Genomic DNA, 25,302 nt, shown 5'->3' on the forward strand with positions numbered 1-25,302 from the left:
TTAACCATGAAAATTTGAGAACTAATTACGCATACTCTCATTTTAACCAGTAATGAATGAAGAAAATTTTACCTCCAATATTTTCCGTTGAACTAGGCCCATTTGGTTTAAGTATTGTAATGTAGTTAGTACTATCAAAAGGAAACCGGTCATCATATGAGTATAGAACATATTCGACTCATAATTGATGATTCCTAATGGAACCATAATTAACATAACACTCATGTTCTTCGGTTCTACCACAAGATTTTTGTAACTACCCTAAAACACGTGACGCACCCTAAGTTTAAGTTCACAAACTGTGAACTTAAAATGAGGGTGCGTGTAGCTAGGTTTTACAGGAAGTTCGCCAAACTTCCCAACCCTTTCGGGGGGGGGGAATCAAAAAGTTCATATGACAAAATAAATAAGACAATTGTTGTAGCAAAATGTTTAATTTGAAATGGCAGCTTTTTATATAAAAATATGAACAATCAAATTTTATTTTTGTTAAAAAATTGAAATTAAAAACGAACAAAAGGCAATTTAATTTAAACAAACTAAAATAAGTTGACCAAATGTTGAAGAGCAACAATAGGGCTTGAAAACTCGGGTCGGTGGATTTGACTCATTATCGATCTTCTACGTCTCATTTTCGTCTTTTTTTCTGAACATGAGCAGCCTGTGTGGTCGTCCATTATCCCTTTGCTAGCTTTTAATTTGAAGGTGGATTTGCGGGAAACTGTCTCCAAGAGTTTGCGAATCGTTTTTTCAGCATGTGTGTGTGCTTTCAGTTCCTAATCAGGATCATTTAAATTTAATTATTTTAAGATAGGCAAGTTAGAAGGCGCATTATAATTCAATTATTCGTTTTTTTTTACAATTGCTATTTGTTACGATTATGGCTAAAGCTCCGATGGCGATTTACCATTATCGCAAAAAACATCGATCGGTATTACCATTACAGGGTTCGTACGAAATTTTTATATTGAAAATCCCTAACTTTTCCAGCAGCTTATCCCTGACCAAATGTTGCCTATATCCCTGACCATTTTAAGGTGTTTACTAGAGCCAACTTCATCACACCTGGCTCATATTTAGCATTGCATGAAGAATTCTTTGATATGCCAAACAAAATCCCTGACATATCCCTGACTTTTTAGGAAAATGTTTTAAATCCCTGACTTATTTGCCCCTATTTTCCATACCCCTGACTTATCCAGGATATCCAGGTTCCGTACGAACCCTGCATTATCGCCAAAAAAATCTATCGCGATTTACCATTATCGCCAAAAAAAGATCGATCGCAATTACAATTATCGCCAAAAAAAATCGATCGCGATTACCATTATCGCCAAAAAAAATCGATCGCAATTACAATTATCGCCAAAAAAATCGATCGCAATTACAATTATCGCCAAAAAAAATCGATCGCAATTACAATTATCGCCAAAAAAATCCATCGCAATTACCATTATCGCCAAAAAAAATCCATCGCAATTACCATTATCGCCAAAAAAAATCCATCGCAATTACCATTATCGCCAAAAACAATCGATCGCAATTACCATTATCGCCAAAAACAATCGATCGCAATTACCATTATCGCCAAAAACAATCGATCGCAATTACCATTATCGCCAAAAACAATCGATCGCAATTACCATTATCGCCAAAAAAATCGATCGCAATTACCATTATCGCCAAAAAAATCGATCGCAATTACCATTATCGCCAAAAAAATCGATCGCAATTACCATTATCGCCAAAAAAATCGAGCGCAATTACAATTATCGAAAAAAAATCGATCGCAATTACAATTATCGAAAAAAAAATCGATCGCCATTTACCATTACCGCAAAAATTCAATCTCAATTACAATTATCGCAAAATTTCACTCGCAATTACGATCCGAAACTTACCTGGAGCCTTTGATGATTATCATTACACAGTAGGAATACCAGGGTGGCAATTTTATTTTGAATGAAAGTATCCCTATCCTGAAACTTTTTCATCAAGTCCAAACAATCATCTATGAACTTATGAATGCTCCATAGATGTTCGCTCCCTTCATCAAACTACGTGAAACGAAATTATTTCAAATGACACTAAACGCGTTAAGCCTTAAACGTTGACTACGTTATCATAAGTACAACTTATTAAAAACTTAAGGCATAAAAACATTTACCATTGACATCGTAAGGAATATATTGGCGCAATGAGTTATGACGTCAACGTGTGGAAGACTGCGATTGCAACTACGAATCAAATTAAGGAGTGTCTCCATGATATCATTCGCAATAATATCATCTCGACAGCGTTTCGATAGGCCACATGTTTTCTCTGAAATTCACATAAATTTTGTGATAAATAAATCTATATCTATATAAATCAGTCCTGACTGACTGACAGACTGACTGATAATCAACGCCCAGCCCAAACCGCTTGCCCTAGAAGGCTGAAAATTTGCAGGAACGTTACTCATAAGTAGTAGGCGCGTACTAAGAAAGATTTTTTTTAATCCGCCGCCATCTTAAAAAATGGCGCCCAGAAATGTAAAAACTCTTCTCTATGCAACAAAGTCCGAGCGCGTTTCAACCGATTTCACAGATATTTTGTACACTGGTTTCCTTTAAACTATAGACGGACTGAATGGTCTTTTGGGTTCGATTTGTGGCCATCTTTTTAAATGGCGGCCAAAAACTAAAAAACACTTCTTTATGGAATAATGTCCGCGTGAAAAGTAATGAATAAATGCATCCCTAGGGGCTGACGGGCAACGCCGAGTGCCTAATTCGCTCCTAGGGTGCTACAAAAATATTAGTCATGATCAGTAAAATCTACCCATTCTTTGTATCATTTTGATGGAAGTTCTTATTACACGCGAGCGACGCCGCGGGTAACAGCTAGTTCAAGTATAGAGGGTGTTCTACAATGCCGTTCAATAAGTATATTCAAAAGTTCAGAAGAAAGGTTCATTCCATAAGTTTGTAAAGTCTGGTTACGAACTGGAGCTTGTCATGAAGTGAATGAGGTAGGTCATAGATTCGAGGAGGTAAAGCGAGGGAGGCCTGGTGAGTGAGGCGCTGCTGTCAAATTGGGGCTTAGTAATGCAGACTAAATAGGACCTAGATATGGAAGTCCTGCAAAATTAACCACCACCGAGTGTAGGACTTCAATTGACTCGCTTCCGTCGTTCTCCCTCGAACTAGCTCGAGCTGCAAGTCTCTCAGTAGCATTACGAACTTTTATACTTAGTGTCAGACTTATCGTGTATCATCTTATAAACTTATGTCTGTATGTATTACTGCTTAACATAATTAGAGGTAACGCTTACCTAGTATAATGAGGGCCTGTATTATATCTCCAACTTTGCCCGTCAATATTGTCCTGACTGCGTCTCTCGTCATCTGTCCAAGGGTTTTCGCTTGAGTAAAGTTCTTATTGGCTACGACGAGATTCTGCCTGATTTCTACGAATCGGGAATCATCGAGGTTTTTTCTTGCTTTATACCCTCTCCAAAGGGCTTGCAATTTAGTAGCCGCTTTTTCTCTAATAACTTTGTTTTTAATTACGACAAATCGTCGACGTGTCAAAAGTCCGCGAATATTTGCTTGAATTCGAATTACGGAACTTCTTATAGTTTTAAATTGATTTTGACATTTTTGGGTTTCATTACGAGATCTTATGAATCTGTTAATAAGTAAATATTTTAACCGGTTTTAATTACCAGGTTCATTAATTTCAAAACACTTTAAAAGCGGTTTAAGTTAAGAAATGTGGGGGAGGAAATTTTTCTTGCCCCTTATAGTTCACGATATATTACGTCACGCTAATACTAGTATAGAAAACAAGATGGCCCCGGCCATATTACAGTTTTGCGCGGCCAAATTGGTCACACACAAAAATTAAAAGGGCACAACTAAAAATAACCTAACTAATATGAAATTTCAAGACACTTTAAAAACGGCTTAAGTTAAGAAATGTTGGGGACGAATTTTTCCCCCTTTAGTTCACGTTATATTACGTCATACTAATACTGGTGTAGAAAACAAGATGACCCCGGCCATATTACAGTTTTGCGCGGCCAAATTGGTCACACACAAAAACTAAATAGCGTAGAATTAAAAATAGCCTAACTAATATGAAATTTCGTGACATTTCCTGGTTTTCCCTTAGTGTCTTAATTTTCCCTGACCAATTTCAGTCTCTCTTTTAAATGTGAAAAATTAGCAAACCAATAATAATATGACCAAATTCCCTGACTTTTAAAATCATGTGAAAACCGCCGAACTAACATGATATTCAAGGACTTTTATACCAATTTTTTAATTCCCTGAAACCCGTTTTCAAATTACCCAACTTTTCCTGACCTAACCCTGACTTTTTAGGAATAAACTTTAAATCCCTGACTTTTCCCCCTTTTTCCAAATCCCTGACTTATCCAGGATCCGTACAAACCCTGATTTAAGTTGCGTATAACACGAGGATGTATCAACTCACCTTTGAATTGCAATTGCAGCATTTCGTTTCTCCAAAAACATCTTTCGGCATCTTCTCGTTTCAAGGTTATTTTTTCTTAATTCTTCAACAACCAAAACTGCGTACTTTAAAGCGCAGAATTTCTTTTTCGCCACGAACATCTTAAAGACAGCTTGAATTTTTGTTGCCGCTAAATTGCGTTTTTCCTGTTCAAGATTTTGGCGAAGTTTCCGGGCAAGATATCCGCGAATTGCCGCTTGTACTCGAATAATGCGATGGATTTTTAATCGCAATTGTTGGCGATTTTGCCTGGCAATAATCAGAGCGTATCTTCTTTCTTCAATAAGGCGAACTGCATTCTTCATCCGTTGGAACTTCTTTCTGGCAATTGCCATTTTGAAAACGGACGCAATTTTAATTGCGGCTCTATTCATTTTATTCTGTCGCTCAATCGAAAGACGCATTCGGTAAGCCCTTTGAATTGCAACGATAGCTTTGCGTGTTTTATTGAAATCATTCCGGCATTTATATCCGCGCCAATACGATTGCAGGCGAATTGCAGCATTGCGAATGCGCTCAAAATTTCTTCGTATTAAAAACCCACGAATTGCGGCTTGAATTAGAGTCGCTTGTTGTCTTAGTGTCAAAAAGTTCATTCTTTGTTCCCGGCAAAGCAATTGCGCTTTTCTGTATTTTTCGATTGTTGCAACTGCATTGCGAAGAGATTTGATTCGACGTTGCACCGCAATCATTCTAAAACAGGCTTGTATCTTGACAATTGCTTGCAACGTTTCCGCGTACCGCTTTCTTGCCAAATACCCTCTGATATGGGATTGCAATTTAATAACGTTGTTCCTAGTCGCGAGATATTGCTCTCGTTGTTTCTTGGCAATTAGGAAATTTTGCAATGTTGCTTTAATTGCAATTGCCGCAGTACGGACTAAACGGAAACGTTTCCTAGCTAAAAACATCCTGAAGTTCTTTTGAATTACAATCGCTGAAGAGATTTTCTTTCTAAGTTTTTGCCGTTCGCAATGTCCGCGAAAATAGGCTTGTATTAAAATTGCCGATTTTTTAATGGCAACGTATTCGTTTCTTCGCTTTTGCATGGCGATTTTTGAGCGATACTTCGATTGGCAATAAACTACAGCTTGTTTTAACTGCAAGAAATTTCTCCTTTGAATATAACCTCTGAAATACGACTGAATTGCAATTGCCGAACGTTTTTGCAGTAAAAATCGTTGTCGAATTGCATTCCTTCTGAAGGTCGATTGGATTTTAATGATGCAATTGCGGATTTGCAGGTAACGTTGTCGTTCTTCCCGCATTAGTAAAACGCTTCTCCATTGCGATTGGATAACGAGAGTGGCCTGTTGCAACTTGAGATAATTTTTGCGCGTAATATAAGCCCGTACTTTTGCTTGTATGGCAATAACAGCTTGCCGTTTTCGCAAGAACTCTTTCCGCATTTGATATTGTCGAGTCAGGGCTTGCAATTTAACAACCAATGATCTGATGTGAAGATATTGCAGACGTTGTTTGCGCATGGCTAAAATAGCGCGCCATCTTGATTGCAACGCAATGGCGGCTTTCTTCAAATTCAAGTATCGCTTATGTGCGATGTAACGTCGAAAAGCGGTTTGAATTGCAATTGCAGCATTACGTTGTTGCAATAATTGCTTACGAGCTTGAAATCCACGGAACACCGATTGAATTTTCATTACGGATGATTTTACTTTGCAATATTGTTGCCGTTGCTTGCGCATTTCCAAAATGGCTCTAAATCTACTTTGAAGTACAATTGCGGCAAGTCGCAGCTGCAAGTACTCCTTATTTGCACGATACGCTTTAAATACCGCTTGAATTTTAATTGCAGCTTCACGTTGCTTCAGGAATTCTCTACGAGCTTTATACGCCCGGAATATACTTTGAATTTTGACGATTGCAGCTGTGGTTCTCAAATACGATTGCCGTTCTTTACGCATTAATAAAACGGCCCTCCATCTCAATTGCAATAAAATTGCCGCGTTTACCTTCTTCAAATACTCTTGTCGCGTGATATAGCCTCTAAATACAGCTTGAATTTTAATTGCAGCTTCGCGTTGCTTCAGGAATTCTTTACGAGCTTTATAAGCCCGGAATACAGCTTGAATTTTAACGATTGCTGCTACGGTTCCCAAATACGATTGCCGTTCTTGACGCATTAATAAAACTGCCCTCCATCTCAATTGCAATAAAATTGCAGAGTTTCGCTGCTTCAAATACTCTTGTCGCGTGATATACCCTCTAAATACAGCTTGAATTGCAATTGCAGCTTGTTGTTGCTTTAACAATTGCTTACGAGCTTGATATCCACGAAATGCGCTTTGAATTTTAACAACTGCTGATTTTGCTACTAGATATTGTTGCCGTTCTTTGCGCATGTCTGAAACGGCTCTCCATCTCGATTGCAATAAAATTGCAGCGTTTCGCTGCTTCAAATACTCTTTACGAGCGAAATATCCCCTCAATACCGCTTGAATTGCAATTGCGGCTTCCTGTTGCATTAACAATTGCTTCCGAGCTTGATACCCACGGAATACGCTTTGAATTTTAATAACTGCCGATTTCGCTACTAGATATTGTTGCCGTTCTTTGCGCATGTCTGAAAGTGCCCTCCATTTCGATTGCAACAAAATTGCCGCGTTTACCTTCTTTAAGAACTCTTGACGCGCGATATAGCCTCTAAATACAGCTTGAATTGCAATTGCTGCTTGTTGTTGCTTTTGCAATTGCTTCCGAGCTTGATACCCACGGAATACGCTTTGAATTTTAATAACTGCTGATTTTGCTACTAGATATTGTTGCCGTTCTTTGCGCATGTCTAAAACGGCTCTCCATCTCAATTGCAATAAAATTGCAGCGTTTCGTTGCTTCAAATACTCTTTACGAGCGAAATACCCCCGAATTACCGCTTGAATTTTCGTTGCACTTCGATTCTGTCGCTGCAACTCTTGCCTGACTTTAAAACCTCTCCAAACGGATTGAATCAAAACCGCTGATTTTTTAATTTGCACAAAATTTTCTCGCTGTTTCCGAGTAATTAATACAGAGCGCCATCTATTTTTAATTACCGCAACCGCTTTTTTAATCTTCGTATAATTTTGTTGCGCTTTGTATCGCCGGAAAGCTGTTTGTATCGTAACAGCAGATTTTTGCTGAACTGCTAAACGTTTACGTACTTGATTACCGCGAAAATGCGACTGTAGCAGCAAAACCGCTTTTTTCACAGCGATAAAATTGTTACGTTGTTGAATACAGAGTAATTTAGCGCGGTATTTCATTTGAATGAATAAAACCGCTGATTTTAATCGATTAAATCGGTTACGCGTAATAAATCCGCGATAAGCGCTTTGCAGCTGTATTATACGACGTTTAACTTCCAAAAACCGCTTACGTTCAAAATAGGCTCTAAAATATTTCTGAATAATAATAGCGCTTTTCTCTTGAAGTACAGCTAATTTCTCGGCTTTTAATCGATTAAATAATTTTCGCGCCAAATATCTACGATAAGCGCATTGTATTTTAAGCGCGGACGACTTCATTTTCTGCAATTTTTTCTTGGCAATAAACGTTCTAACGCAATTCTAAAATTTTTTAGTGCTCTTAGATTCCGATAGATTCAATTTAAATTTGAACTTAATTTATTTTAATTTAATTTGACATACCTGAATTTTGACAACCGCTTTTTCCCGCAATTGTTGTTGCTTTAATTCGGCAAGAGTTTTCTTGGCCACGAGAACACGAAAGCTACGTTGGATAACGGACGCTGCCTTATTTTGCACGGCAAGTTTTTTACGGTGGAGATAATTGCGGAACGCGTTTTGAATTGTTAACGCGGCCTCGTTTTGAATCTGAAATAAATTAATTTAAAACTAATTTCGTAATTAAATAATAATTTAACTTAAATTTTATAATTAACGTTGAAATTAATTCTCGCAATGAAATAATTAACTGTACAATTACAATTAACGCTAAAATTATTTCTCGCAATAAAATAATTAACTTTAAAATTACAATTAACGTTAAAATTATTTCTCGCAATGAAATAATTAAATTAATTATAATTAACGTAGAAATTAATTCTCGCAATGAAATAATTAAATTAATTATAATTAACGTAGAAATTAATTCTCGCAATGAAATAATTAAATTAATTATAATTAACGTAGAAATTAATTCTCGCAATGAAATAATTAAATTAATTATAATTAACGTAGAAATTAATTCTCGCAATGAAATAATTAAATTAATTATAATTAACGTAGAAATTAATTCTCGCAATGAAATAATTAAATTAATTATAATTAACGTAGAAATTAATTCTCGCAATGAAATAATTAAATTAATTATAATTAACGTAGAAATTAATTCTCGCAATGAAATAATTAAATTAATTGTAATTAACGTAGAAATTAATTCTCGCAATGAAAAAATCAAATTAATTATAATTAACGTTGAGATTAATTCTCGCAATGAAAAAATCAAATTAATTATAATTAACGTTGAGATTAATTCTCGCAATGAAAAGTTCAAATTAATTATAATTAACGTTGAGATTAATTCTCGCAATGAAAAGTTCAAATTATAATTAACGTTGAAATTAATTCTCGCAATGAAATAATTAACTGTACAATTACAATTAACGCTAAAATTATTTCTCGCAATAAAATAATTAACTTTAAAATTACAATTAACGTTAAAATTATTTCTCGCAATGAAATAATTAAATTAATTATAATTAACGTAGAAATTAATTCTCGCAATGAAATAATTAAATTAATTATAATTAACGTAGAAATTAATTCTCGCAATGAAATAATTAAATTAATTATAATTAACGTAGAAATTAATTCTCGCAATGAAATAATTAAATTAATTATAATTAACGTAGAAATTAATTCTCGCAATGAAATAATTAAATTAATTATAATTAACGTAGAAATTAATTCTCGCAATGAAATAATTAAATTAATTATAATTAACGTAGAAATTAATTCTCGCAATGAAATAATTAAATTAATTATAATTAACGTAGAAATTAATTCTCGCAATGAAATAATTAAATTAATTATAATTAACGTAGAAATTAATTCTCGCAATGAAAAAATCAAATTAATTATAATTAACGTAGAGATTAATTCTCGCAATGAAAAAATCAAATTAATTATAATTAACGTTGAGATTAATTCTCGCAATGAAAAGTTCAAATTAATTATAATTAACGTTGAGATTAATTCTCGCAATGAAAAGTTCAAATTAATTATAATTAACGTTGAGATTAATTCTCGCAATGAAAAGTTCAAATTAATTATAATTAACGTTGAGATTAATTCTCGCAATGAAAAGTTCAAATTAATTATAATTAACGTTGAGATTAATTCTCGCAATGAAAAGTTCAAATTAATTATAATTAACGTTGAGATTAATTCTTGCAATGAAAAGTTCAAATTAATTATAATTAACGTTGAGATTAATTCTCGCAATGAAAAGTTCAAATTAATTATAATTAGCGTTGAGATTAATTCTCGCAATGAAAAGTTCAAATTAATTATAATTAACGTTGAGATTAATTCTCGCAATGAAAAGTTCAAATTAATTATAATTAACGTTGAGATTAATTCTCGCAATGAAAAGTTCAAATTAATTATAATTAACGTTGAGATTAATTCTCGCAATGAAAAAATCAAATTAATTATAATTAACGTTGAGATTAATTCTCGCAATGAAAAAATCAAATTAATTATAATTAACGTTGAGATTAATTCTCGCAATCAAAAGTTTATACTAATCATAATTAACGTTGAGATTAATTCTCGCAATCAAAAGTTTATACTAATCATAATTAACGTTGAAATTAATGCTCGCAATGAAATAATTAAATTAAGTATAATTAACGTTGAAATTAATTCTCGTAATTACATAATTAAAATACTTCATAAGAGTTCAATATATATTTATAGTTAACTAATTAATGCTTGCAATCATAATTTGCGCGAAATTTAATTTTATAATTATTTATTTTTAATTTGCGCCAAAAATTAAATAATTATAATTAGCGTTAAAATAAATTTTTATAATTACCTTTAGTTGTTCCTTCATTTTTTCGAACTTGTATTTCCGCCATTGTAGTTGAATTGTTCTCGCGGCCCGAATTTCACGACCAAGATTTGTTAATCTTGCATTTAAGTAAGTCAGTAATGTGACGACGACTTTCTCATCAGGAATGGTGTTACACATGTCATCGATATCAGTCACAATAGGAATACAACCCAATTCCCTCATCTATCATTTCATATTTTTAATTAACCCATTAAGTAACGAATTTTTGCGATTTAATTAACAGTTATATTCTATACCTTATCAAAAGCAGTTTTTAAATTTCGTTTTTCATTTTTCAATAATCTGTTTTGTTCTTCTTCGGTTACTCCTGAAATATCACACGAGTTGAATAACTAATTAATTGTTTTTTAAAATTTAATTTCGAATATATTTCTAGAAGTAAATTCCTATTAGAACCCCGAGTCGATTAATCGATTAAATCGTACGAACTCTTCAGAGTAGAGGAACGAGTAGTAAAACGACACTCAAATACAGAATTAAAACGAACTCGGATTAATCGCCTCTTAACACACATAGATTAATCGCTATAAAACGATTAATCGATTCGAAAAGTCAGTTAACAATTCGATTAATTCTTAAAGCACTATCTATATGATAAGCCTTTTAAGTGGAATCTAGATTAAATCTACTTCACTAAGAAATAGTAGGCCTATAGACATCAAAACTAGGCGTACAAATTTATTGGAAAGCGATTCGATTAATCGGTTAATCGAAAACATCGCGTTCTTTCCGAATATAGAATAATCGAGACAAATTTCGATTAATCCCCTCTAAACATACACCTATTATTTGAAAATCCGGTTACTATTACTTAATTCTTAAACCACTTTATCAAGCCTTAATAAATAGGTTTAAAAAGTTCTAGTAATGTGAAATGCAGAGGAAGGTTCAGAAATATTTTTTGAAAACAATCATTGCAATTCACTCTAATCGATTAATCGAAGTTTCTAATTAATCGTCACAATTTACCACGGAATTTTACGAACTAAACATACACTCCTTGACTAATGTTCTTCATTTCTTTTCCAAGTTTAATTCCCCCGATCTACCACTCTAATCGATTAATCGAAGTTCCTGATTAATCCTTACATTTTAGCGTCTAATTTACAAACTGAGCTACACTCCCTAACGTTTTTCATTTCTTTCCATGGTTAATTTCCCCGATCTACCACTCTAATCGATTAATCGAAGTTCCTGATTAATAATTACATTTCACCACTAATTTCCAAACTGAGCTACACTCCCTGACTAACGTTTTTCATTTGTTTTCCAAGTTTAATTTCCCCGATCTCCGACTCTAATCGATTAATCGTTACATTCTACCATGGAATTTGAAAACTAAAACAAGACTTCCTGAATAATGTTTTTCATTTCTTTTCCATGTTTAGTTTCCTCGATCTCCCACTCTAATCGATTAATCGAAGTTCCTGATTAATCCTTACATTTTACCGTCTAATGTCCAAACTGAACTACACTCCCTGACTAACGTTTTTCATTTGTTTTCCAAGTTCTATTTCCCCGATCTACGTATCACTCTAATCGATTAATCGTTACATTTTACCATGGAATTTTCGAACTAAAAACACACTCCCTGACTAATGTTTTTCATTTGTTTTCCAAGTTTAATTTCCCCAATCTACCACTCTATAATCGATTAATCGAAGGTTCTACTTAATCATTACATTACATTTCACCATGGAATTTTCCAACTAAAACTACACTGACTATTCAAAGTTCAATTTCCCTGACTGACAATTAATAATAAACATATTTAACCAGTAATTTCAAAGGAGTAGATGTACTTACCTTTGATCGAGTTATCAGGACCAGCTTCCGTTTGACTCTTCAAGTTAATCAGAGTCTGATCGCAAATATCGGCCGTCGGTAAGATATCAGGATGATAATGATGAATAATGTAACAGAAGGCTCTGCCATCCGAGAACGATACCGACAAATTCTCAATCTGTACATCGTACATTTCGCCGATGATTTGACACCATCTCAGTAAACACCATAATGTGACGTCAGTTTTATAAATGGAAAATTCCCTGATGCTTTTTTCCGTATCATTTTTGTTGCCCTCGAAGATTTGCACTTTACGTTTTAATCGATTAATTCTATGCAAATGAATTATTTCGGTTCGAAGTTCATCACCAGAAATAAGTGGTTCAACCTTTTGCCAAAAGAGTAATTGAATTGGGAAATTAATCTCAATAAAGGTTGCCATAATTTGAAATAACAAATTTTTGGTTCATGAAATTGTTAGGTCGGAACATTTTTCTTAATTACTCGGACCCTGATCGCTGTAGCCCTAAGTACTTAGTATCGTTGGAAAGGGAACAAATAGGACTATAACATACTCAAAGGATATCTCCGTATCTCTAATAGAACCAGAGTTATGAGCCTCCAAAGTTGGGTCTAATGCTATTCCTATGGAGGGTGTGTTATATTGAACATTTTCCTTAATTACTCGGCCCCTGTTTACTCGATCGCCAAGTTTTTAGTATGGTTAGATGGGGGACAAATAGGGTTATAACATATTCAAAGGGCATCCCCGTATCTCTAGTAGAACCAGAGTTATGAGCCTCCAAAGTTGGGTCTAATGCTATTCCTATGGAGGGTGTGTTATATTGAACATTTTGCTTAATTACTCGGCCCCTGTTTACTCGATCGCCAAGTTTTTAGTATGGTTGGATGGGGGTCAAATTGGACTATAACATACTCAAAGGACATCCCCTTATCTCTAATAGAACCAGAGTTATGAGCCTCCAAAGTTGGGTCTAATGCTATTCCTATGGAGGGTGTGTTATATTGAACATTTTCCTTATTTACTCGGCCCCTGTTTACTCGATCGCCAAGTTTTTAGTATGGTTAGATGGGGGACAAATAGGGTTATAACATATTCAAAGGACATCCCCTTATCTCTAATAGAACCAGAGTTATGAGCCTCCAAAGTTGGGTCTAATGCTATTCCTATGGAGGGTGTGTTATATCGAACATTTTCCTTAATTACTCGGCCCCTGTTTACTCGATCGCCAAGTTTTTAGTATGGTTAGATGGGGGACAAATAGGGTTATAACATATTCAAAGGGCATCCCCGTATCTCTAGTAGAACCAGAGTTATGAGCCTCCAAAGTTGGGTCTAATGCTATTCCTATGGAGGGTGTGTTATATTGAACATTTTGCTTAATTACTCGGCCCCTGTTTACTCGATCGCCAAGTTTTTAGTATGGTTGGATGGGGGACAAATAGGGTTATAACATACTCAAAGGACATCCCCTTATCTCTAATAGAACCAGAGTTATGAGCCTCCAAAGTTGGGTCTAATGCTATTCCTATGGAGGGTGTGTTATATTGAACATTTTCCTTAATTACTCGGCCCCTGTTTACTCGATCGCCAAGTTTTTAGTATGGTTGTATGGGGGAAAAATGGGACTATAACATACTCAAAGGACATCCCCTTATCTCTAATAGAACCAGAGTTATGAGCCTCCAAAGTTGGGTCTAATGCTATTCCTATGGAGGGTGTGTTATATTGAACATTTTGCTTAATTACTCGGCCCCTGTTTACTCGATCGCCAAGTTTTTAGTATGGTTAGATGGGGGAAAAATGGGACTATAACATACTCAAAGGACATCCCCTTATCTCTAATAGAACCAGAGTTATGAGCCTCCAAAGTTGGGTCTAATGCTATTCCTATGGAGGGTGTGTTATATTGAACATTTTGCTTAATTACTCGGCCCCTGTTTACTCGATCGCCAAGTTTTTAGTATGGTTGGATGGGGGATAAATGGGAATATAACATACTCAAAGGACATCCCCTTATCTCTAATAGAACCAGAGTTATGAGCCTCCAAAGTTGGGTCTAATGCTATTCCTATGGAGGGTGTGTTATATTGAACATTTTCCTTAATTACTCGGCCCCTGTTTACTCGATCGCCAAGTTTTTAGTATGGTTAGATGGGGGACAAATAGGGTTATAACATATTCAAAGGGCATCCGCGTATCTCTAGTAGAACCAGAGTTATGAGCCTCAAAAGTTGGGTCTAATGCTATTCCTATGGAGGGTGTGTTATATTGAACATTTTGCTTAATTACTCGGCCCCTGTTTACTCGATCGCCAAGTTTTTAGTATGGTTGGATGGGGGTCAAATTGGACTATAACATACTCAAAGGACATCCCCTTATCTCTAATAGAACCAGAGTTATGAGCCTCCAAAGTTGGGTCTAATGCTATTCCTATGGAGGGTGTGTTATATTGAACATTTTCCTTAATTACTCGGCCCCTGTTTACTCGATCGCCAAGTTTTTAGTATGGTTAGATGGGGGACAAATAGGGTTATAACATATTCAAAGGGCATCCCCGTATCTCTAATTGAACCAGAGTTATGAGCCTCCAAAGTTGGGTCTAATGCTATTCCTATGAAGGGTGCGTTATATTGAACATTTTCCTTAATTACTCGGCCCCTGTTTACTCGATCGCCAAGTTTTTAGTATGGTTGGATGGGGGTCAAATTGGACTATAACATACTCAAAGGACATCCCCTTATCTCTAATAGAACCAGAGTTATGAGCCTCCAAAGTTGGGTCTAATGCTATTCCTATGAAGGGTGCGTTATATTGAACATTTTCCTTAATTACTCGGCCCCTGTTTACTCGATCGCCAAGTTTTTAGTATGGTTGGATGGGGGATAAATAGGACTATAACATACGCAAAGGACATCCCCTTATCTCTAATAGAACCAGAGTTATGAGCCTCCAAAGTTGGGTCTAATGCTATTCCTATGAAGGGTGCGTTATATTGAACATTTTCCTTAATTACTCGGCCCCTGTTTACTCGATCGCCAAGTTTTTAGTATGGTTGGATGGGGGACAAATAGGACTAAGACATACTCAAAGGACATCCCCTTATCTCTAATAGAACCAGAGTTATGAGCCTCCAAAGTTGGGTCTAATGCTATTCCTATGAAGGGTGCGTTATATTGAACATTTTCCTTAATTACTCGGCCCCTGTTTACTCGATCGCCAAGTTTTTAGTATGGTTGGATGGGGGATAAATAGGACTATAACATACGCAAAGGACATCCCCTTATCTCTAATAGAACCAGAGTTATGAGCCTTTAATCCAAAGTTGCGTGTAATTAAGCCCATGTTAATAACAATGGGAGTGATTTTTTATGGTTGAAGCAACCCCTTCAGAGGGAACTTACTCAAACCTTACAAATTTCCCTTATTTCCCTGAATTTTACTAAAAATTCTTAAATTCCCTGAGCTTTTGTTAACTATTTATTTCCCTAACATTTGTAGGTTTGTCCTGAACAACAGCAACAACGTAATGCAAATCTACATATAACACAGTCAACACAAAACAGACTTACCTGTGTTTTATAGATAATTTTCCATAAGAGCATCAAAGTATGTTCGCGATGTCCGTCTGCAATATCGCTGGCTTTGAGATCGGCTGGCAAATCCACCCCATTTTCTCTGAGGACCTTTAAGACGCTTTCAACATTTCTGGCCTTAATAGTCCGAGTTGCAGCCGGAACCCTCAATGTGTCCGTTAAGGCCCATGAGTGAAATAGAAGTTCACATAACCGCCTACAAATGTTCAACACATAAAAACATAAAGAGTGTTGAGGATTGTTCGGACGAAATTTTTGCATTGAAATCCCTGACTTTTTTACCCCATTTCCCAAATCCCTGACTTATCCAGGTTCCCTAAGAACCCTGTACTAGTATTTGATGTAAAGAAGAACTTACGCTAAACGAGTTCCACATTTCAGATCTTGGCTGAGGTTGGTCACGGCGTAATTGAACTCTTCAAGGGGCTTTTGTTTCCACGAGACTGTGTAGCCGATATTACTTAGATGGCGTGTGATGTCACCCTCCCCTTTCAAGAATTCGCACGAAAAGGCGATTAAGATGTCCTTACTTGCCTAAAAGTCAAAGAATTAACGCGTATTTTACCTAGTTTCAAGTAGAAATCGTTATTCGACTGTTTTTAATCGATTAATCTTTTGGAAATTGCCGATTTCTTGATTTATGACGATTAATCGATTAATTCACTGAAGTAAACGCGAATACTGACTTTAAATCGTTAAAATTAAGACACTGTTCAGATAGGGCTGTAAGAATAATCGAGAACTCTAATATTAAATTATTGTGCTATTCCTAATCGATTAATCTAACAGTTTTAACTTTAGGAAACTGGCGAAAACAGGAGATTTTTTTGAGTACATTTATGAATCTTAACCGATTAATCCAATGAATCAAATAGGGGATTGACTTTAAATCATTAAGATTAAGAAACTGCTCAGATACGGATGTAAGAATATTCGAGAATTCTAATATTAATTATTGGACTATTCCTAATCGATTAAATAAATCTAAACCAGGTATCTTAGGGGTAGTTAATCGATTTAAATTTAACCAACAATCTATTGTGTTTATACATCGACATAAGGAGATTATCTCTCTCTCTAAGGGCCCAAGCGCATCTATTATTAAAAACATCTAGTTCTGCTAGATGTGACGTAGATTTTATATAGGGGCTCCTTCCGAATTTTTCGTGAAATTCGCGGGAGAGAAAAATAATTTTCAAAATCAGCCACGACCGATATCCTAAGCCGGTCGTGGTCTAGAGGCGAGCTCTGAGATAACGCTCCCAAGCGGTTGGGAATCAAACTAAAACAGGCGGGGAGGCGAGTGGCGAGACGCGAGAGAGGAAGGACTGAGGGGAAAAAAATAAGTAAGAGAATTTCCAGAACCCCCCAGCTCTCTCAGACACAAGAGGTAAATTCGCGCTTAGTAAAAATCGCGAAGAGCTGTCGTGAGAAATCTTTGAAGGAGGGAAAAATGTTCAATGCCGGGTTACTCTGCAGCGAATGCGCTCGGCCTCTGTTTAGGCTATACAATTATTATACCACTTGAGATGAGACGGATGGCTAACCAAATCGGACATACATACATTTCAACCGTAACATAGAATCTTGGGCCCTTAGAGAGAGAGATAATGTCCTTATGACATCGATAACCAATTTAAAAGGAGATAATAATCGAGATTTCTTTCAGTTATATAGTTTTGGATTATTAAAACAAATTTCGATTAATCGATTACGGTTTGGAATACAAATTTACTAAGATAGAAAGAAAAACCGCAATAGACTTTTCGAATAATAAAACAAATTTGGACTATTCGAAGAACAAATTTCGATTAATCGATTACGGTTTGGAATAGGAGCTTACTAACAAAGAAAGAAAAGACCGCAATAAACTTTTCGAGTAATGAAACAAGTTTGGACTATTCGAGAAACAAATTTCGATTAATCGATTATGGTTCGGAATACGAACTTACTAACAAAGACAGAAAAACCGCAATACATCTTTCGATTAATCGATTAAGATTTGGAATCCGAATTTACCAAAAAAAAAAAGAACCCCCGCAATATAGTTTTCGATTAATAAAACAAATTCGGACCAATCGAAAAACAAGAATAAATTTCGATTAAGCTTTGGAATACGAATTTACCAACAAAGAACGGAAAAAAAACCCGCAATATATCTTTCGATTAATCGATTACGATTTGGAATCCGAATTTACCAAAAAGAAAGAACCCCGCAATATAGTTTTCGATTAATAAAACAAATTCGGACCAAACCAAAAACAAAAATTTCGATTAATCGATTAAGCTTTTGAATACGAATTAACCAACAAAGAACGGAAAACAACCCTACAATATTCGAACACTAACTTCTACGATTAATTATACAGAGAAAAAATCCAAGTAGTTTAATATTCTTACCTTAATCTTGGCGTTCTTGTTGAAAAGACACGGATCGTGTTCTATAATATGCGAATTCTTGGCCTTATCCAGGAACAAAATCAGGAAAAGAAACTTCCTAAGGATATGCTTGCACAATTGCCCCCCGTAACCTTCCGCGTACAAATTAGGCACGGCTTTATGGGCGTATTCTTTGGCGATATCGCTCGAGAACAAGAATTTTTGTAGAATAAATCTCGATAGGCTAATGGCTTCGTTTGATTTTTGCAAGTAAATCATTTCCCCAAAGACAATCTACGGAACGGAACAGAACTCGTAAAATTAACCCACTATTCATAACCATGACTCATGGATGAATTACCTCTAGCCCAATATGTAGCCATAATACGTTATAATTCAACAGTATATCCAAAAACAATTTTTTCAACCCTGATATTTAAGTTTAATGTAAAGCATAAGTTATGACTCATGATAGCTTAAGTTCATAACTTACCGAAATCGGCGTAAAGTTTCCTGTCCTCTCTTATGCAAATGCGTTTCTTGCTAACTTGCTGCTCGATTTTATGTAATATCAGTATCATGGCATCAGAGTGGAATAGCATAAAGGCGTTCCGTCTCAGGTGGTTTTTGTTCATTTCCGACGTGTATAGTTTCAAGGAAAGTGTTTCTTTATCAGGCGCAATTTGAACAGACGCGCTTTTATCAGCAGTGGCTCCTTTTTGGAGGCTGGTAACCCAAGTTTCCGAAATTTTCACTAAAATATTAAATTTATTTACATAAATTGCCATTATTAAAATAATTTACTCCCTAGAAATTAATCGATTATTTAGTCGGACTAAATTTAAATCCCATTAATCGATTATTTAGTCGGACTAAATTTAAATCCCATTAATCGATTATTTAGTCAAACCAAATTTATTTCAAAACCCACTAATCGATTATTCAGTCGGACTAAATTTATTTCAAAACCCACTAATCGATTATTTAGTCGGACTAAATTTATTTCAAAACCCACTAATCGATTATTCAGTCGGACTAAATTTATTTAAAACCCACTAATCGATTATTTAGTCGAACCGAATTTATTTAAAACCCACTAATCAATTATTTAGTCGGACAAAATTTATTTAAAAATCCACTCATCGATAATTTAGTCGGACTAAACTTATTTCAAAACCCACTAATCGATTATTTAGTCGGACTAAACTTATTTCAAACCCACTAGTCGATTATTTAGTCAGATTAAATTTATTTAAAACCCACTAATCTATTATTTAGTTGGATTAAATTTATTTCAAAACCCACTAATCGATTATTTAGTCAGCCTAAATTTATTTAAAACCCATTAATCGATAATTTAGTCAGCCTAAATTTATTTAAAACCCATTAATCGATTATTTAGTCAGCCTAAATTTATTTAAAACCCATTAATCGATTATTTAGTCAGACTAAATTTATTTAAAACCCATTAATCGATTATTTAGTCAGACTAAATTTATTTAAAGCCCACTAATCGATTATTTAGTCAAACCTAATTTATTTAAACCCGATTAATCGATTATTTAGTCAGACTAAATTTATTTAAAGCCCACTAATCGATTATTTAGCCAAGTCAAATTTATTTAAAACCCATTAATCGATTATTTAGTCAAACCTAATTTATTTAAATGCGATTAATCGATTATTTAATAAGGCCAAATTTTTTTAAAGCCCATTAATCGATTATTCAGTCAGTAATCTAAGATAAGCCTAACTTCCGGCGATAGGGAATAAGGGGGATTGATTTGCTATAGAAGAAGCATCCCACTCATGTACTACTCCCTTTTTTTGGAATGAATAGGCCAAATTTTTAAATATCAATTGAAAAGTTACCTTTTTCTTCGTTGACTGAAAGGCCATCTGGTGGCGTGAAAATGTGATTCAACCATCGAACAAAAGCCTTTTCTTCCTTCTGTTGCCATTGTTCATCATAGAACATGTTCTTAGCAGCGAACAGATTGGGGTGACGAGGAATTTTACCAAAACTTGTAGCGAATAAGCTCAGTTTTGGCTGAGCAACGGGTTTTATGAAAGACGAAAATGGCTTCGACCTTTGAACACGACCTAAAGGGGAAAAAACGTGCTCGAGAGGGCTTTACAATAGACAAAAACGTGCTCTAGAGCATTGCTATATAGAAAAACACGTTCGAGAGATCATTACGATAGAAAAAAGGGTTCGAGAGACAAAAAACGTGTTCGAGAGAGCATTTCCATAGGAAAAACATGTTCGACATAAAAAAAGTGTTCGAGAAAGCATTTCCACAGGAAAAAAACATGCTAAGAGATTGAACAAAATTTACCAGTGCTGCTTTTTTTGAGAGGAGACATAACGGAGGACGACAGGCCTTTTTTCTTGGGACTACTTAAGCCTCTAGTAGTACTTAAACTAGACGATCTTCTCATCTTACGTTTCTCATTGCCATGAAACGTTTGATTAAATGTTTGCACTTTCCTGACCGGTACAACCTGGTACGAGTCACCGCCAGAGCTGGAAGATTCGGCAACTGACGCTGATATGTGCGACAAATCATGTGTCAGACCTAAAACATTAACATTATAGTTACACCGACACGCAAGAACTACCGCGCCACGCTGGTTTCAAAACTAAGAACTAAAACTAAATTATGATAATAAATAATAATTCCAATTTGATGCAAAATATTAATCAATAACTAAAAACATTTTTAATTAGTCCATGAAAAAGAAGGCTCCTCCCCTTTCCATGAATTAACAAGGCTCCTCCCCTTTCCATGAATTAACAAGGCTCCTCCCCTTTCCATGAATTAACAAGGCTCCTCCCCTTTCCATGAATTAACAAGGCTCCTCCCCTTTCCATGAATTAACAAGGCTCCTCCCCTTTCCATGAATTAACAAGGCTCCTCCCCTTTCCATGAATTAACAAGGCTCCTCCCCTTTCCATGAATTAACAAGGCTCCTCCCCTTTCCATGAATTAACAAGGCTCCTCCCCTTTCCATGAATTAACAAGGCTCCTCCCCTTTCCATGAAAAAATAAGGCTCCTCCCCTTTCCATGAAAAAATAAGGCTCCTCCCCTTTCCATGAAAAAATAAGGCTCCTCCCCTTTCCATGAAAAAATAAGGCTCCTCCCCTTTCCATGAAAAAATAAGGCTCCTCCCCTTTCCATGAAAAAATAAGGCTCCTCCCCTTTCCATGAAAAAATAAGGCTCCTCCCCTTTCCATGAAAAAATAAGGCTCCTCCCCTTTCCATGAAAAAATAAGGCTCCTCCCCTTTCCATGAAAAAATAAGGCTCCTCCCCTTTCCATGAAAAAATAAGGCTCCTCCCCTTTCCATGAAAAAGAAGGCTCCTGATTGGCTAAGCGAGGGTAAGGCTCCATATTCCATAGACATTTATAAATTTCTTACCTAAATCTTCAATTTTCGCATTTTTAGATTGCTTTTTCGTTGTACTAACACGTCGATCGAACATTTCATTGACGACTTCTATTGGCTGATTGAAAGTTTCATTCTCTACTTCGATATGATTGGAGAGTACAAAAGAATCCGAATTACTCCTTGCTTTTTCAACGGTAAACGATCCGGAGCGTCTTATCGCAGCTGGCGTTTCATTCGATGTCACAGTATCAGTGGAATCGAGACGATTTTGAATCAATCGATACATGGCGTCCGATTTGGCCCTGGCTTCGGCAATCTTCTTTAGATCAATGAAGGGACAATCTTCCACGACTTCGTCAAAAACCAAGTCCGATTTCGGTTCGTTTAAACTATCTTCGAAAATATCGGCATCGGATGACGGATTTTTCAAAGTTGGTTTAGCGAAAGTTTCACTGCGATTCGTGGACGAAACAGTTTCATTGGATGAAAAACTGCATTTATTACCCAATGGCAATTTGACCAAATTCTCAGTTACGATTGGTTCGGCTGGTGACCAATTTTTACGCGTGTTTGCCTTCACTTGCGCAAAAACTTCATCCAAACTTTCATCAAAGTTTAAATGTTTAATGGGTACGTTTGGTTCGTAAACTGGGACTTCCGATAAGACTTGACGTTGATTGGGATTTATGTAAAATGTCTCTCGACGAATTGGAGTTAATGGTAAGGGGTTATTCGTATTTAGTTCTTCAAAAAGATTCTCGGTTTTGTAAAGACTAGAGTCCAAAAACTGACTTTCAGTGTTTTTTGCAGTGGCGTTAGAGTTTGTTCGGGGTAACATGGTTACTTTGGGTTTTTTCACAGAGTAGGGTTTGGAAGTGGCGCGGTTTTGAGACATTTTCGATGATTTTTTAACCTATTTCAAAAATTTAATGGGACATATTGTCGTAGATAAACCAAGGCTTAATTTGTTTATCATGATTAGAAAGGTTTAACTAAGGCTTAAGTTAAGCCTTTGCCAATACAAAGTAACAGTAGCCTCTGTTTATTTGTTTCTCATGTGTAGAAAGAAACTAGAAAGGTGTAACTAAGGCTTATGTTAAGGCCTTGGCCACTACATAGTAACAGTAGCCTCATTTCATTTGTTTATCATGTGTAGAATGAAACTAGAAAGATTTAATTAAGGCTTAAGTTAAGCCTTTACCAATACAAAGCAACAGTAGCCTGTTTATTTGTTTACCATGTGCAGAAAGAAACTAGAAAGGTTTAACTAAGGCTTAAGTTAAGCCTTTGCCAGTACAGAGTAACTGTAGCCTGTTTATTTGTTTACCATGTGCAGAAAGAAACTAGAAAGGTTTAACTAAGGCTTAAGTTAAGCCTTTACCAATACAAAGCAACAGTAGCCTGTTTATTTGTTTACCATGTGCAGAAAGAAACTAGAAAGAATTTACTAAGGCTTATGTTAAGCCTTTGCCAATACAAAGCAACAGTAGCCTGTTTATTTGTTTACCATGTGCAGAAAGAAACTGGAAAGAGTTTACTAAGGCTTAAGTTAAGCCTTTGCCACTACAAAGTAACAGTAGCCCCCGTTTTGTTTACCATGTGCAGAAAGAAACTAGAAAGGTTTAACTAAGGCTTGTGTTAAGCCTTTGCCAATACAAATTAACAGTAGCCTCTGTTTATTTATCATGTGCAGTAAGAAACTAGAAAAGTTTAACTAAGGCTTAAGTTAAGCCTTTGCCAGTACAGAGTAACTGTAACCTGTTTATTTGTTTACCATGTGCAGAAAGAAACTAGAAAGGTTTAACTAAGCCTTAAGTTAAGCCTTTACCAATACAAAGCAACAGTAGCCTGTTTATTTGTTTACCATGTGCAGAAAGAAACTAGAAAGAATTTACTAAGGCTTATGTTAAGCCTTTGCCAATACAAAGCAACAGTAGCCTCTTCTTAATTTTTTAGCAAGTGTAGAAAGAAACTAGAAAGGTTTAACTAAGGCTTAAGTTAGGCCTTTGAATACAAAATAACTAGAGAACGGCAACGTATTCCAATTTGTTTCTCATGTTAACCGGTTATTGGGGTAAATGGAATAATGTGGGTGGTAGCTCCAAAGGAACACAAGGTCAGAAAAAAAAGACCAAGGCTTAAGTTAAGCCTTTGATAAGATGTCAGAAATTTAATAATAAAGTGTACTATCATAACTAATACACCTAATACCAATACTTCTAATTTATTCAAATGATATTTTAAAAGTTGCACATGAGGACTTAACACTTCCAAAAAAAAAAACCATCCCCTGCAAACTCTGAACTCTAATGAATGAATACAATCAAGAACTTAGTTAAAAACTGCTACAAGTAATTATTACTAAGCCTTGTTAACAAATTAACTATGGGAAATTGATACATTATATTTAACTAGGGCCTTAGTCCTTAATCTTAACTTACGTTTCATATAAATGAACTCAAATCAATCAAGATTCAAGATAATTGTTCATTATAATTGTTAAGCCTTGTCAAACAATTATAACTAGTAATTATCATAATTACTACCCCATAATATAAATCCCACTAATTTAAATCTATTCATGGAAAATTAAAATAATATTAATAATTACCTTCTGCTCGCATTTTTGAACACAGACACCTTGAACATAAAATTGAAACCGTTGTCCCAAATCCGTGTTAACTAAGACGCTTTTCCTCAAACCCCCGAGTGAGGTAGGCCTCCAAAAGACCTCCAGTTCAATGCAATCATTCCCTTTAATGTTGATTGAATCATTCTTAACCGTAAACCCAGCGGGTACTTTATCAAAAGTTACACTCAAATCCACCTAAAATCCACAGCACAGTTAATGTTAACTAACTTTAATACGTTTTAATTAATTAATTAATTTAAAATGCTACCTTATTAGGATTAAATATTTGTAAAATTGAAGTAGCCGTTGCCCCGACAACAACTTGCCCGAAGACAACAACGGGAGGCTTTTCAAATTCTTTTAATTTCAATAATGGTAACTCATCATCAGATGAGTGTGAACAAGTCTTGGCTTTTGGCGGACTGATATTAAACCATAATGAGTTTCCCCCTTCAGCCATTTTGCCTTAAAACATTAAATTAATCGCGATAATTTAATATAATTTAATTATAATTAAGATTAATAAAATCAAAAAATATGCCCTAAAAAGACACCCTGATATTTATAAAGTGGCACAAAACAACATTAAAATACATCACCTTTCTTCCAAATTTCAGGTCCACCTAACCCTAATTAATTACGCTCAACATCTAGTACTTATATTTAAACAATTAAAACTATTAAAATGTTAATTAAAATCTCTTCCCGAAGACAAAATCCGCACTGAATGAATTAAATACGGCAGTACAACTACCAATTTTGCCAGACAAGATTTGAAATTATCAACACGGATTCTGATTGCACGCTGAGTTGTACTTTATACGTGACGTCATGAAAATAACGGGAAAGTGCGTTCAGTGTTTGCACTGGTC

The 25,302-nt window shown here is 35.3% G+C and overlaps 1 protein-coding gene and 1 long non-coding RNA gene across 2 annotated transcripts; one reads left to right on the forward strand and one right to left on the reverse strand.

Annotated features, from left to right (window-relative positions):
- Positions 1–415: 415 nt before the first annotated feature.
- On the reverse strand, positions 416–25,277 carry LOC149709466 (uncharacterized). Its single transcript, XM_089864843.1, has 20 exons — positions 25,030–25,277; positions 24,699–24,895; positions 24,410–24,625; positions 21,829–22,711; positions 20,745–20,984; positions 20,278–20,508; positions 18,899–19,159; positions 18,767–18,834; positions 18,427–18,699; positions 16,385–16,560; positions 16,003–16,222; positions 12,430–12,796; positions 10,860–10,930; positions 10,585–10,785; positions 8,169–8,354; positions 4,483–8,087; positions 3,317–3,672; positions 2,168–2,322; positions 1,902–2,057; positions 416–776 (listed from the first exon to the last, which is right to left on the reverse strand). The coding sequence occupies exons 2-20, from the start codon at positions 24,888–24,890 to the stop codon at positions 540–542; spliced, it is 8,094 nt and encodes a 2,697-aa protein (XP_089720969.1). The 5' UTR covers positions 24,891–24,895; positions 25,030–25,277; the 3' UTR covers positions 416–539.
- On the forward strand, positions 16,568–17,733 carry LOC149709467 (uncharacterized). The gene is made up of 2 exons (XR_016381372.1): positions 16,568–16,949; positions 17,696–17,733. It is a non-coding gene; the product is annotated as an uncharacterized LOC149709467 (long non-coding RNA).
- Positions 25,278–25,302: the final 25 nt, after the last annotated feature.

Source organism: Phalangium opilio, unplaced genomic scaffold (assembly GCF_054372755.1).
Source record: "Phalangium opilio isolate 3A_F unplaced genomic scaffold, DU_Popi_V2 ptg000013l_1, whole genome shotgun sequence".
Lineage (NCBI taxonomy): Eukaryota > Metazoa > Arthropoda > Arachnida > Opiliones > Phalangiidae > Phalangium > Phalangium opilio.

Excerpts from the sequence above, each read along its gene's own strand:
- LOC149709466 (XM_089864843.1), bottom strand. The coding sequence starts at position 24,890 with ATGGCTGAAGGGGGAAACTCATTATGGTTTAATATCAGTCCGCCAAAA. Across the intron at positions 20,985-21,828 it reads TGCGAAAATTGAAGATTTAG|GTCTGACACATGATTTGTCG; the intron begins GTAAGAAATTTA and ends TTAATGTTTTAG. Across the intron at positions 2,058-2,167 it reads TATTCCTTACGATGTCAATG|TTTGATGAAGGGAGCGAACA; the intron begins GTAAATGTTTTT and ends CGTTTCACGTAG.